This window comes from Oncorhynchus mykiss, chromosome 12 (genome assembly GCF_057628025.1).
Source record: "Oncorhynchus mykiss isolate SJ-2025 chromosome 12, ASM5762802v1, whole genome shotgun sequence".
NCBI lineage: Eukaryota > Metazoa > Chordata > Actinopteri > Salmoniformes > Salmonidae > Oncorhynchus > Oncorhynchus mykiss.
Window position 1 is genome coordinate 70,553,065 of NC_143033.1, and position 15,558 is coordinate 70,568,622.

Genomic DNA, 15,558 nt, shown 5'->3' on the forward strand with positions numbered 1-15,558 from the left:
TGGGACATTATGCATATAAATTCCATCAGCTGTATATTTAATCGCATGTGTTTAGTGCATGTCATACATGAATTACTCTTGTTACAAGTGATAGCCTACTTTACTCTAAAATATGTGATTCAATCCATGTTGCGAGGCATGTCTGGGTTACCCAGCGCGGACGTCATTATTTTCCTAGTTCATTCTAACACGGCAGATGGCAGCAATGCACATAGGGATGGATTGACAGACAGCACAGACAGTATGATATTCTACTTTCGAGCCTGCGCACGGCGTAGCTGTGTGTGTGTGTGTGTTTAGCCATTGATTTGGCAGGGTTGGGCGGTATAGTCTATAGAGAGGCATGGTTTTTGACGCCGCACAGTTATAGAAAAAAGAAAAGTGAAACGGTAGGCTTTACGTCATGTAGGGAGGGGACAGCGAACTGGGTGGTGAACTGAGCAGGGTTTAAAAGGCTTCACTCTCCGATTTAGAGTCAGAATACAAAATCTTCCAAAAGGATTGGGTTTGCTGCTTTTCCACTGATGTGCCTATTGTTGACAACTTTTGTCTCCATAGTCCGGTAAGATAATCAAAACAAGACACTGACATTACCTACTCGTTTGTGTTATTTAGCGGTTATGTCGGCCTAATATTGGTGTTATTCATGTAAATAAATATGTAAACAAGCTATATACATTGTAGACCTTAAATTGAGATGAAGTGGAGTTTATGGCACAGTTAATAACAGTTTTACATGGGATATTCAGTTGCTGGACCCATTTCTATTTGCCAATTAAAGTGGGACATTTCTGAAGAACGGGGGTGAAAAAGTATTGTCAACGGTTTTTAGATCCTTGACGTTCATACATAATTCCAGATATTTTTAAATGAACCTCTAATGATTTCGCGGGATCGTTCAGTGCCCTTTGATGAAGAAGCCTACAGGTTCAATTCTCAACGTTCTTTCTGTCAAACAGGTTCATGTTCAGTAATTTAAACCATATTTTGTAGAACTGTCTCCTCATATGACATGATGTTTAATGCAGGAACAAATGCAATATACTTGCCTATTGAAAACATTGCAGAATACCATTGGTCACTAGTTTATTTACATGGCATATTACATTACAAACAGTAGTCTACAGTTGCCGAAGTAATACTGAGGAAATGTGTTGTCAAGTCATTCATTGATTGGCAGAATATGCTTGTTATTTCCCGGGTAACAGTGTGATTACATCATGTGGTGTAACCTTCACCACTGTCTGTCTAGTACCCGCCCTGGCGCTATCTACCAAACAACTTCTAGAACGAATAGAAGGAAGTAGGTCGAAGTGAAGTCACTGTTATCTGTTGATAACAAGAACACTTCCCTGTTTGTCATCTTTAGGGAGAATGTTTCAAAATTCCCAATGTGTCTTAATCTTAACTGTACAATAATCGTATATAGGGCAGACTTAAGCCTTTTGGGCACCTCACTCAAAACATGTTAGTGGCCCCCCTCTTGACAGTGGAGAGAGAAATTAGTTTTAAAGTTTTAAAGTTAATTTCATGCAACTCTACATATTTTGCCATGGGGCAGAGAAAAAACAAATCTGTTTTACAGCAAATTTCCTGCAATTCTACACATTTTGCTATGGGGTGGAGAAATGTCTGCTGTTTTAGAGCACATTCATGCAATTCTACAAATTTCGCAATGACTTATGCCATATTAATATAGTATCTGAGTGAGAATGACTAACAAAATGATTGGGGGCCCCATGGAGGTCAGGGCCCACGTGCCCAGTCGGTATTCGGCCATGATTACTAACTACTAATGTAAAAATATTAAATTTTTGGGTTGTGGGCCCCCTAGCGGCCGGAGGCCCTAAGCGACCCTGATCTATGCCTAGAAGCGGCCCTGATATTATAGCACAGTGTTGAATTCAGCAGCCTCTTCCTCTGCTATTACATCAATTACGTTGGATTCACTACTTGTAATTTTATGAATGATCTTTTCAATGTGATATTCTTTTGAAATAACTTGTCAATTCATTTAATTATCTAACTTTATTTTTTCATGTTGTGTTTGTCTGTATAGGATTTAACGATATTTGGAAGGGTGAAGAGGAGAGGATACACAGCTTTTTTATTTCACCATAGTGTCTATTTTGGTGTATCCTAAATAGCCTTATTTTCCCTCTTTATTACATTGACTTGAAGCTATAGATAACCCATCAACAGACAAAAAGTCATCAGAGGCTTACACTTGGCATTTTGCCACCCCACCACGTCTCCATTCCCTTTCCCCTCATTTCTTGCACTCACCCTGTAAACTCCGAAGACAAGACATGGTGTGTCTGAAGAAATATTTCACAGAGGGCTTGATCCAGGTAGCCATCCTGCTCAGTCTAGTTGGCGTCAGAGTAGATGTGGGCCCTTACCTGCCCCCCTGGAACGAGATGATCTTGGGCCCCACCTCTGCCCTCACCCAGACTCAGTTCCACAACCTCCACAACCAGCTGGATGGCCAGGACCTCCACCCCAAGAGTGTAGACCTGGACGGCTTCTTCACAGCCCGGAGACTCCTGGGCTGGGTCCGCTCCCTGGACCGCCTCCGGGTGCCCAGCTCGGAGCTAGAAACCTGGCTTGTGCGGCGCGAGCCTGATGCCCTGGTGGTGGGGGCTCAAGGTCAGCCAGCCCCCCTGGATGGAGGGGCAGGTGGGTTGGAGGATCATGCGGGTGACCAGGTGGAGTCGGTCATGAGGTCAAGCGTGGTGGCGGGGTCGCAGGAGTCGGGTTACGGGCCAATCAGAGAGGACAGTCTGGACACCACGGCGCCACTTCTAAGAAGAAGCCATGAGGAGGAGGATGAAGATCTCTATGAAGAGGTAAACTATGGTGAACTCTTCTATACTCTGTCAGTAAGACCAGTGGCAGCATAGAGTAGTGTTCAAGAGAATTGGCTGTGTCAGAGCTTATTCAATGTTCAAATACAATGCAGTGCCTTGAACAAATTAATTCCATCCTTAGATACACAATAGTGAACTACATTACTGCAAACCAGTCCAAGACTCTGCCACTGGAGAAGTGTGTTTAATTAGGCAACTATCAAACTGTTGATTTACAGAAGGCAAGTGATACGCCTGTCATATATCATTAGGGATCAAGGGCAGGATTTACTGGAGGCTGAGATCACTCTATAAAAGGAGGCTTAACTGGGAGAGAAGAACACCCTTGTATGAAAACAGCCTTACAGTAAACAGAGTGGGGATTCCCACCCTCCTCGGATTCAAGCAAGTGAAAGCTTCCTGGTCGTATTTGCTGTATCATGCTGTTAATTTTAAACCTGCATAAGAGATTGCAAGATATTTACAACTCCCTTAATTTACAGTATTAAGGATTGCATCTAAGATTGCAAGTCAAGAATGAAGTGTAGGTTACTTTTCAGAATAAGTGACAGATAACTAATCCTAAAGGCCCGTTCAGACTGTACGATTTTAGCCGTCTTATGCCACAATTTCCACGTTGTGCTCAAATTCTTAGGTGGTAAACGATTGTCAGACATCTTGGCTTATTCAGTGTGACTAACAAATCAAATCAAACATAGCTTAGCAGGCGTAAAAGACATTCCTGAAATTAGATCCCCTACCTACTGGTCTTGACGAGAAGGGAAAAAATGTTGGGGGAGGTTCCATTCTGCACTGTTCAACCAATCTAGTAAATGTGGAGGAGGAGTTAAGATGGAGTGTCGCCTTGTTAACGTCCAAAAGAGGAAGTCGTGCCCCTGAAAACCGGAACATCCGGTTGTTGTGCGACAAGGTCTGCCGATTTAAGTACCACTATGTGTGGTCGTAGCCTCCGACAAAGTGTTGAGCCTTTATCGTGTAGTGTGGCTGGTGTTACAAGCCAATCCCAGTGACTGACCAATAGGAACACAGCCGGCACAGAGTATGCCCACAATAATATGATGGAATAGTCAGATTAGTATAACAGTTTGATTTAAACGTTTACATGCTTTGCAAGAACGATTTCTCAAATCTTTACATGACTTCAGAAATCAGGCTACCTAATGGGATTTTGATAAATGCACAAAATCGCCAATCAAAATAAACGTTTTACCACAGTGACCATGTTATTTTTGGGAAGCATGTTTGATTCTGACATATAAAGGTTGTATGTGAAAACAATTAATAGACACATCATTTCAGTGTTTCTGAACTCACTTCACTAGTGCATAAGTGTGGGAGACTTGCACTGCTGGTGCCGGTACATGCGCTGGTCAAATACACCGCTGCAGTTGGTCTAGCTTACGTCAGCTGACGTAACCTCTCAAGCCAATCGCAGAATGTGATGACAAAACCGAAGAAAATCATACAATCTGACCAGGTTGATAAAGATTTTGATTTGGTAACATGTAAAAGACTGAATCCGACGTACAGTGTGGGAAGGACTGAAAGTGAAATATTTTTCATGTTATAACATTTGTTTCATTCAAGTAAAATTGAATTGTATATTAGGCATGGTGTTTGGTGGGCTGACCTCTTCAGATTTCAATAGCAGAAGTATAATAACCAATATGACGAGGCAAGTTATTTAGGTCATTAGTCAATGTTTATTCTCTGAGGACTTGCTGAACTTGAAAACAAGACATAAATCACTTTAAAGACAGGAAAATGATCAACAGTCTTGTTTTATCTAGTCTATTTTTGATGTGTATTGCAACCGTTACAATTAAACAAATGTAAGAAATTACAATTAACCCAAGTCACAACCCCATCATTATGTTTTAGCATTTGCTCACTTTTGTTCGAGCCTGTGTTTTGGCACCCAAAACACTAATTGGGCAATGACAGAATCACGCGGAGTTAACGCAGCAGCATGCTAAAAGCTTGGCTGGACTTCCCCTTGTTTTTCAACAGCTGAGGGAGAGCTGCTTGTTGATATGTTCCATTAACTGTGAGGGGTGTGCTGGCCAGGCCCAGGCTGCTGTGTGTCAGGGGAAAGTAAGACCAGAGAGGGGTGTGTGACTGGAAATGTGTCCCACTTTAGCCACTGGCTGTTCAGATTTGTCCCATACATACAGCTTTCCACACCCATCACAGCCCAGTTGGTTTGGTGTAGGAATAAACTGGCTGGTATAGTCATCATAAGTACACACATTCTGTGTAGGCTAATTGTATTTGTACACCAATCATATTTAGAAGTGCAATCACAATAATACTTCAATTTACTATGGAAATAAAAGTATCAGAAGATACATCAAATATTACTGTTAAAACATGTATTTATTTATTGAATATTGCAAACACAAGGGGCAGTTTGTTTTCTGCTCTAGCTTAGACTTTGAAGGGGAATTCCCAAGTCACTTTCATTTAGCACTGAGGTACACTATTAGTCACTTTGGAAGTGTATGGAGTTTTCAGTCACTGTAGGGTCTAAATATATATCTGCTTGGCAACATGCCTGAGTATGCACCCTACACTGGACTCCTCAACACTCCATAATGAGCTTGTTTTGGATTGGGGAAAGTATGAGTTTGTTTTGCTTTAGTCCTCTGTGTGTCATTGCTATCTTCTGGCTTCTGGTCTTTTGGGCCATTTGACTGCGTACCCAGTCTCAGCCAAGATGACTGCAGACACCGGAGGCTTTAGTTTTAGCCTCCCAAATCAGCTGCCACTCTCAGGGCAGAGAAAGTGGTGTCATTTGGCCTGTCCAATGTCATAGTTGACCAAGTATGCAGTTCAGACTGGATGTGTAGCCCTGTTGGCTATTTCTGGACAGGAGGGCATGTTTTTTGGCATTGCTAACTGGTACTCAGTTCAAAATTGACATGCCTCATGTTGTCCCACCAACCCCCACATGGATGTATTCCTGCTGAAAAATATTTTGTTTTGGAACATAGTAATGCTCTTCCTTCCATCGATGATTATGCTTTCTGGGTCAACCAAGATCCCAGTAAGTGATATTCAACTGACCACCTGAGACTAAGTTAGGGGCTGCAATCATGATGTAACAATTCAGACATACTGATAATCTTAGTTCCCTCCAAGGAACGAATCGTCCCTGATAATGACCTTCACCCAGACTAACTCATCCGGGAAGCAGCAACCTCGCGGAGACAGCTGGGCTGTATTGTTTTTTAAACTCCAGCTGCATCATATTATGGCAGCAATTTGTTGTACTGTCTGGGGCATGCCACCACATCTCCCCCTCTTATAGATGCTGTTATTGCTACAGGGCTAGGCTGGACATGTCTAAAGTGCCAGACATCACAAGTCCTACAGTATTGTTTGAGGAGAAAGGTCAACAAAGCTTCCTCTGGGATACTGCTCTGTGAACCTTTTGCCCTCTCCGCTCTCTGCTCATTCGTACATAGAGAGGGGTCAAGGACCTCTCCTTAAGGCCATGAGCTATAATGCCGGACGGGTGTGGTATATGGCCAATATACCACGGCTAAGGGCCAATATACCAAGGCTAAGGGCTGTTCTTAGGCCACAGCCCTTAGCCGTGGTATATTGGCCATCAGTGGGGCGGCAGGTAGCCTAGTGGTTAGAGCGTTGGGCCAGTAACCAAAAGGTTGCTAGATCGAATCCCCGAGCTAGGTAAAAATCTGTCGTTCTACCCCTGAACAAGGCAGTTCACCCACTGTTCCTAGGCCGTCATTGTAAATAAGAATTTGTTCTTCAAGACTTGCCTAGTTAAAAAGGTTCAATAAAAATATCACAAACCCTCAAGGTGCGTTATTGCTATTATAAACTGGTTACCAACGTAATTAGAGCAGTAAAAATAAATGTTTAGTCATACCCGTGGTATACGGTCTGATATACCACAGCTTTCAGACAATCAGCATTCAGGGCTCGAACCACCCGATTTATAATTTGTCTTAACTTCCCGGACTTATTATTCAGTTCTATTACAACTAATCTCTTCTCTATTACCTTGACTTGCTCAATGAAACACTGAAGTGCTGCCAGGCTCATTTGTCTGAGCCTCTCAGGGAAGTAACATTGTGACATGTCAATATTGTGGAAAGTGGCAAACTGACAACGTCAGTGTTGACTCGCCAGCTCGGCTGTAACTACAGATGTTTGTCTTGGAAACTTGGACTTGGAGTGCTTTGTAGGTAGGTATATTTCACTCAGAACATTGCCCCTGCGACCACAGCTTGTTTGTTTTGTAACACGAGGTGGCATCATTCTAGCACACATTCATCCCTTTGATTTCACAATACTTGTTTACTAGCTTAGGCTAGTAGTATATCACCTCTTCAGACAGGCACATGTATATGTTTAGCCCTATACCCAGAGCCCTCTGGACCCCATCCAATGCCCAAATCTGTCCAGAGCTGCCTTCTTTGCCCCCCCCCCCCCAACAATTCTCATGTTGTGCTTATGCTTGAAGAAAACATGCTGTGCAATTCCTTCCAGTCACATTCAGGTACACATTGACCTAAACCCATAAATGATTGCAGAGTAGCAGTAACACAGGCCTCTGGGAATGGTCAAAGGCAGGGGTTGGAACTGATTCAGGGAACAGAAAAGCAGACAAAAAAATTGAGGAAGGGAAACAGAACCAGGAACAAAAGTGATTTACAGTGCCTTCCGAAAGTATTCGGCCCCCTTGAACTTTGCGACCTTTTGCCACATTTCAGGCTTCAAACATAAAGATATAAAACTGTATTTTTTTGTGAAGAATCAACAACAAGTGGGACACAATAATGAAGTGGAACAACATTTATTGGATATTTCAAACTTTTTTAACAAACCAAAAACTGAAAAGTTGGGCATGCAAAATTATTCAGCCCCTTTACTTTCAGTGCAGCAAACTCTCTCCAGAAGTTCAGTGAGGATCTCTGAATGATCCAATGTTGACCTAAATGACTAATGATGATAAATACAATCCACCTGTGTGTAATCAAGTCTCCGTATAAATGCACCTGCACTGTGATAGTCTCAGAGGTCCGTTAAAAGCGCAGAGAGCATCATGAAGAACAAGGAACACACCAGGCAGGTCCGAGATACTGTTGTGAAGAAGTTTAAAGCCGGATTTGGATACAAAAAGATTTCCCAAGCTTTAAACATCCCAAGGAGCACTGTGCAAGCGATAATATTGAAATGGAAGGAGTATCAGACCACTGCAAATCTACCAAGACCTGGCCGTCCCTCTAAACTTTCAGCTCATACAAGGAGAAGACTGATCAGAGATGCAGCCAAGAGGCCCATGATCACTCTGGATGAACTGCAGAGATCTACAGCTGAGGTGGGAGACTCTGTCCATAGGACAACAATCAGTCGTATATTGCACAAATCTGGCCTTTATGGAAGAGTGGCAAGAAGAAAGGCATTTCTTAAAGATATCCATAAAAAGTGTAGTTTAAAGTTTGCCACAAGCCACCTGGGAGACACACCAAACATGTGGAAGAAGGTGCTCTGGTCAGATGAAACCAAAATTGAACTTTTTGACAACAATGCAAAACGTTATGTTTGGCGTAAAAGCAACACAGCTGAACACACCATCCCCACTGTCAAACATGGTGGTGGCAGCATCATGGTTTGGGCCTGCTTTTCTTCAGCAGGGACAGGGAAGATGGTTAAAATTGATGGGAAGATGGATGGAGCCAAATACAGGACCATTCTGGAAGAAAACCTGATGGAGTCTGCAAAAGACCTGAGACTGGGACGGAGATTTGTCTTCCAACAAGACAATGATCCAAAACATAAAGCAAAATCTACAATGGAATGGTTCAAAAATAAACATATCCAGGTGTTAGAATGGCCAAGTCAAAGTCCAGACCTGAATCCAATCGAGAATCTGTGGAAAGAACTGAAAACTGCTGTTCACAAATGCTCTCCATCCAACCTCACTGAGCTCGAGCTGTTTTGCAAGGAGGAATGGGAAAAAATGTCAGTCTCTCGATGTGCAAAACTGATAGAGACATACCCCAAGCGACTTACAGCTGTAATCGCAGCAAAAGGTGGCGCTGCAAAAGGTGGCGCTACAAAGTATTAACTTAAGGGGGCTGAATAATTTTGCACGCCCAATTTTTCAGTTTTTGATTTGTTAAAAAAGTTTGAAATATCCAATAAATGTCGTTCCACTTCATGATTGTGTCCCACTTGTTGTTGATTCTTCACAAAAAAATACAGTTTTATATCTTTGTTTGAAGCCTGAAATGTGGCAAAAGGTCGCAAAGTTCAAGGGGGCCGAATACTTTCGCAAGGCACTGTATATTCTTCCGGAACAGAACCGTTATTTTCTAACATTGAGAGCCGGATCAAATCAAATCAAATGTATTTATATAGCCCTTCGTACATCAGCTGATATCACAAAGTGCTGTACAGAAACCCAGCCTAAAATCCCAAACAGCAAGCAATGCAGGTGTAGAAGCATGGTGGCTAGGAAAAACTCCCTAGAGAGGAACCAGGCTGTGGGGTGGCCAGTCCTCTTCTGGCTGTGCCGGGTGGAGATAACAGAACATGGCCAAGATGTTCAAATGTTCATAAATGACCAGCATGGTCAAATAATAATAATCACAGGCAGAACAGTTAACTGGAGCAGCAGCACGGCCAGGTGGACTGGGGACAGCAAGGAGTCGTCAAAGGGGTCAGGAGACACTGTGGCCCCATCCTATGACACCCCCGGACAGGGCCAAACAGGAAGGATATAACCCCACCCACTTTGCCAAAGCACAGCCCCCACACCACTAGAGGGATATCTTCAACCACCAACTTACCATCCTGAGACAAGGCTGAGTATTGCCCACAAAGATCTACGTCACGGCACAACCCAAGGGGGGCGCCAACCCAGACAGGAAGATCACATCAGTGACTCAACCCACTCAAGTGACGCACCCCTCCTAGGGACGGTATGAAAGAGCCCTAGTAAGCCAGTGACTCAGCCCCTGTAATAGGGTTAGAGGCAGAGAATCCCAGTGTAAAGAGGGGAACCGGCCAGGAAGAGACAGCAAGGGCAGTTCGTTGCTCCAGAGCCTTTCCGTTCACCTTCACACTCCTGGACCAGACTACACTCAATCACATGACCCACTGAAGAGATGAGTCTTCAGTAAAGACTTAAAGGTTGAGACCGAGTTTGCGTCTCTCACATGGGTAGGCAGACCATTCCATAATAATGTTATTTTCTGTTACCAGAATATTCCTAATGTGTAGTATATAATTTCAGTTCCAACCCCTGGTCCGACCTCAAATGATGTTGTCAAATACTGTTCAAGGGGTCACAAGATCAGAATGTTCCAAACAGTCAAAGTGTAAACAGCCAAAGAAAGTCAGTCAGTTTCACTCAGGTCGCTGTACTGTAAGGTTAGAATCAGGGCATCACAAATGGCAACATCCCCAACTCCAGTAGTCCCTTTCGGTGGAGGGCGAGAGGATCAGCTGCAAATTTAGAACTGGTTTAGGGACATGACTGGAACAGTTGGTATCACTAAGCTCCAACTTAAGGAAAAGGTTAAGTCTATTCATAGCCATCTCACTGTTTGAATGCAATGTCTACTAATGTATGGGCCAGTATGGAAAAATAAACTGTAGTAGATTAAATGCAAGGTGGCTGCGATCCCCTTTCTCTTTTTGTTCCTGGCCCGTGTCCTAACAATACTGCCCTACCGAGCAAAAAGGCAGTAACTGCTAATAGCGTGGAACTGAGGGGGAAAAAATGGCTTTTATTTACCTTTGTTTCACAGTAACCTTATGCAGTTACTGCTAGTATGACCCCCATTTTCTACAAAACATAATAGAGGCAGGATACTTGTCCACATGATTAAGCATGTATTTAATGTAACAAAAATGACTAATTTTCAACCAAATTAGTAGTTACTGCCTTTTTGCTTGGTAGGTCAGAATAGTACAACGAGAACGTGAATAAAACATACAAGGATACATAGGGCATTGTATGGATGATTGATTATCATAGTTAATATGCTTAATAAGGTGTAGATAACGTCGCTACACCTAACATTTCAATTATTATTATGTGTTCACAGGATACAGATATGCTTTGGCAGGATCACTCTGATCTTGGACGTCAGAGGCCTGAGGAGGAGCTGGTGGGGGACACCTGGAGAGAAATCTGGAGGGATGGTGGACGCTCTTATGACCTTGCGAATAGAGAACTTGCACAGGATTTATCTGATCAGGTGGGACTCAGTCCTGAGGCTTATAAAATGTCCATATTTCATACATACCTGTACCCTTGGACTTGTTCTTAGACATCCTGGTTCAATTATGTTATAAAACGCACATGGTGCACTTTGGGAAAGAGTAATGCTCCGGTTGCTTGAAACCAAATATGAGTTTTCTATCCTGGCTGTGCGTCGTGAAGCAGGATAGAGTGTTTGGGGTAGATGAGGTGGAGATAGGAAGCAGTCTTCCCATGTGTGTACAATAAGAACATGAACTGCAGGTTTCTGGGTTCTAACCCCAATCTCTTGCACTCCTATGGGTTAGAAGAGACCTGAAACTCTTGCTAATCCACTATACCTCATTTTGGGAACAGGGGCAGCCACATATCATTAAAAGGCATTTGCACTCATCAGTGGTGTATAGCTGGAGCAGGAGTTTCCTTGACCCAAGGAGAAATACAGTATAGTGAAATGAAATTAACATTTGATACCACACTACAAAACGTTTCAGATAAAGCCACGCTGTTCCAACTCTTGCCATAACATGTTCTGGAAAAGCCTAATCATTTCCACCATCTGTATCAGTTCAGCTCAGAAGAAAAGGAACCATTGTCACCATCCAGAACATCCAGGTAGCTCTCTGCTCACTCCTGTTCTCTTCTCAGTTTGCCAGCTTGGAAGCTCAGTCCTCAATGTCCTTCCAGGAATGTCTACGGCTCTTGGAAGACACCTTCCCTTTTGGAGAGGAGACAGAGGTACAGTTTTATTTGATGGTAATAGGGTAAGAGATGACCATTGATAGGTTTGTTGACCACAGGATAACCATTGTGATGTTTCTGTTTTTAGCTGTCAGACCCAGTTGGCGTAGATCGGAGGGAAGCCGCCAGCGGAGAGGACCCAACCCCTGTCCGAGAGCTTCTCCTGTCCCCCCTGCTGTCCCACGAGGAACCCTCTCTGGACTTGGAGCAGCAGTGGCATGATATTCTCGCCACCATGGAGCCAGAAGTAAGTTCTATGTGGTTTCTGATTTTTTTTATCCCCTTCATAAACATCATAATTTATTTAAAATGTCAAGAAGTGTATAAACTTTGAAATACCCTTGCTCTGAAAGTAATTCAAAATAAATGTAATCCAACTTCTTGTACTATTTTGGAAGGATATGGATATGGACCTTGGCAGAGATGAAATGCAATCTGGATCTATTCAGAGTTCCAGCTGGATGGACCCCGTTCACCAGGATGTCAGCCTTCATCAGGCAATCCTGCCCGGAAGCAGCCAGGATAGTTACCCCTTCAACTCCAGCTTTGGGGGCAGTGTTCCCCTGGAGGACCCACTCCAGCCAGCCCTGCTCAGTCAGTCCTCCAGCGGACCTGACTTTGACCTTAACTTGACCTTTGGCCCATCTAACCTGACAGAAACCACTCCTCCTTTGGCACTCAATGGCACAGTTGGCAACCCCATGACTTCCATTCAGTCAAGCCTCTTTCTGGAGGAACCAGTCCTGCCTAGCCCACTCGGCTCCCTATTGGATGATGCCTTGCTGGATGAGATTAGTTTCCTGGACCTGGCTCTGGAGGAAGGTTTCAACCCAACACAGGCCTCCCAACTTGAGGAGCTAGACTCTGACTCTGGACTTTCTCTAAACTTCAGCCACAGCCCTGCATCCCCTAGCAGCTCGGAGGCATCCTATTCCTCTTCTTCATCCTCTTCATCATCTGACTCTGTGTTTTCTGACGAAGGGGCTGTGGGCTACAGCTCTGATACGGAGGTTATTGTGACGCGAGAGGAAGGTGCCGTGGGAGGCTACTCCCCAGAAGTCCGTAAGATGTGCAGCACAAGCTACCAGAAGCCTGGGCGTTTCAACAACCTCCCTTGGCTGGAACAAGTGGGCCACGACCATACCTACAACCAGCCAAGGGCCACCTCTCCCACGCAGGGAAAATCACATTACAGCAAAACCTATGAGCATGACATTTCCGATAAGCTTTGGGGCCGTGATGAACGCCGGGCTCTCACCATGAAGATCCCCTTCTCCAACGATCTCATTGTCAACCTGCCCGTGGAGGAGTTCAATGAACTTCTGACCAAGCATTGTCTCAGTGAGGCCCAGCTCAACCTGATCCGAGACATTCGCAGGCGGGGCAAAAACAAGATGGCCGCTCAGAACTGCCGCCGACGCAAGCTTGATGTCCTGTTTGAGCTCGAGGAGGGAGTAGAAGGATTATACCGCCACAAGGCCCGTCTGTTAAAGCAAAAAGCAGAGAACCTTCGCTCTGTCCGGGAAATGAAGCAGCGGCTCAGTGATCTTTACCAGGAGGTTTTTTCCCGTCTGCGGGATGAGCAAGGAAGACCCTTGCCTGCCACTGACTACACCCTCCAATTTGGCAATGATGGACAGGTCCTGCTTGCTACACGGAACGGTTCAGCCAGTGAACAAAACCGCAAGCCCCACAAGAAACAGAAGAACAGAAAAAAGTGAACATTTGTTGGGTGTGCAGTTTGGTGTAGCACTCAAGGAGTCGCTTGACAAGGGGATGGCTGTAAAGATTACATTTCTCACAATAAGAGGGAACTGAAAAGGATAGATGTAAGAGGAAACCTAAATCAGTTTAATCTGCTCTGATAGTTGATTTGCTGGAAAGGACATGTAGCACAAATATGATCATGCAAGAATCTTGTGAACATCTTGGAAAAACAAAGGGAAACCCTGTCTCAGGGGAAAAATAACTGTTGGGAGGACCATGTCAGCCTTCCAAAGAAATACAGTACATAAAACACTAAAGGTGACAAGGAGGAATGTCTAGCCTACGGCCTTCAGCCAACAGACACAAGACCGAGCTCTTGGCGCAATGCGGGCACATTGCTGTCCCGGTCTTCCAGTGCCTATATGTTGAGGGTAGGCCTAGGTTCCTTGAAGACATCACTCACCAGACAGTTTATTAGGTACACATCTAGTACCAGTTCAGAGCCCCCTTTGCCTCCAGAACAACCCGAACTCTTCGGGGCATGGATTCTACAACGTGTCGGAAACGTTTGTTGCTCAATTGGTATCAAGGAAAAACATTCCCCACACCAGCTTGTACCAGGCAGGATGGGTCCACGGACTCATGCTGTTTATGCCAAGTCCTGACTCTGACGCAACAGGAACTGAGACTCAACAGACCAGACAATGTTTTTCCAATCCTCAATTGTCCAGTGTTGGTGATGACATGCCCACTAGAGCCGCTTCTTGTTTTTAGCTAATAGGAGTGGAACAAGGTATGGTGTCTGCTGCAATAGTCCATCTGTGACAAGGATCAACAAGTTGTGCGTTCCGAGATGCCGTTCTGCACACAACTGTTGTACTGCAGCGTTATTTGCCTATTTGTGGCCCACCTGTTAGCTTGCAGGATTCTTGCAATTCTCCTTCGACCTCTCATCAACGAGCCGATTTCACCCACAGGACTGCCGCTGACTGGATGTTTTTGTTTGTCGCACCATTCTCTGTAAACCCTAGACCCTGTTGTGTGTGAGAAGCTCTGGAGGGTGGGAGTTTGCGGTACTGGATCTGGTGAGCCTGGCACTGACGATCATACCACGCTCAGGTCACTCGTTGCCCATTCTAACGTTCAATCAAATAGCAACTGAATGCCTCGATGCCAATCTGCCAGCTTTACAAAGCAAGCCTCAGCCACAAGACTCCCTGTCTTGTCTGTAAGAGTTATCCATTTTCATGAACAGGGTGGTGTACCTTTATAAATTGACCGGTGAGTGTATACCCAAGTAAAAAGGACAGGGGAGCCTGGTTGAGAACAAAAGGGAACCAAAAAGATTTGCTCCAGTCTAAAGTGAACACAACACAAGTTACCATTAACTGGTGCATTATGGCTGTCAGTGAAGGAGTTGGATAGTGCTTTTAGTAAAGCCTTAGTTACCCACACAGCTATCTGTGGTTCTCAGGGGATGTGACATGATGCAGACAATGGTACAATGATATTCAGGAAATGGACTGCTTTAAAGTACCTGAATATAATAGCTACTCAGGCCCAGTGCCAACAATATTGTGTTAATGATATGGTTGTGGACTTTCATTTGTAACAAGTTGAAATTGAATGTCTTTATCACCGGTATCATACTGGAATATAACTTAATGCTGCATAAAATATCACAGCATTTTCATAAATGTTAAAAAGTCAAATTTATGAAATGCCACTACAAGTACTGTGATTGTGGCTTCACACTACTTTTATGCTTTGTCAAGTGTCCAATATCAACATAAAAGTACTTTAAAAAATGTATATATATTTAAACCCTGAATTGGGTGCTATATGGTATTATTGGTTTTTAAAAAAACAATATTGTGTTTTAGGAGGTTCTCACCCCATTCTGTTTCATACTTTTGAGTACTTGCTGGCAACCAAGGGATGTTACTTTTGGGTGAATAAAACATTTTCAACCTACATCTTTTTGATCCCTTTTTGCCT

The 15,558-nt window shown here is 43.9% G+C and overlaps 1 protein-coding gene across 1 annotated transcript; it reads left to right on the forward strand.

The window, feature by feature from the left end:
- On the forward strand, window positions 1-15,534 carry LOC110538084 (endoplasmic reticulum membrane sensor NFE2L1). The gene is made up of 6 exons (XM_021624660.3): window positions 1-562; window positions 2,060-2,849; window positions 10,958-11,110; window positions 11,761-11,850; window positions 11,942-12,100; window positions 12,252-15,534. The coding sequence occupies exons 2-6, from the start codon at window positions 2,310-2,312 to the stop codon at window positions 13,572-13,574; spliced, it is 2,265 nt and encodes a 754-aa protein (XP_021480335.2). The 5' UTR covers window positions 1-562; window positions 2,060-2,309; the 3' UTR covers window positions 13,575-15,534.
- Window positions 15,535-15,558: the final 24 nt, after the last annotated feature.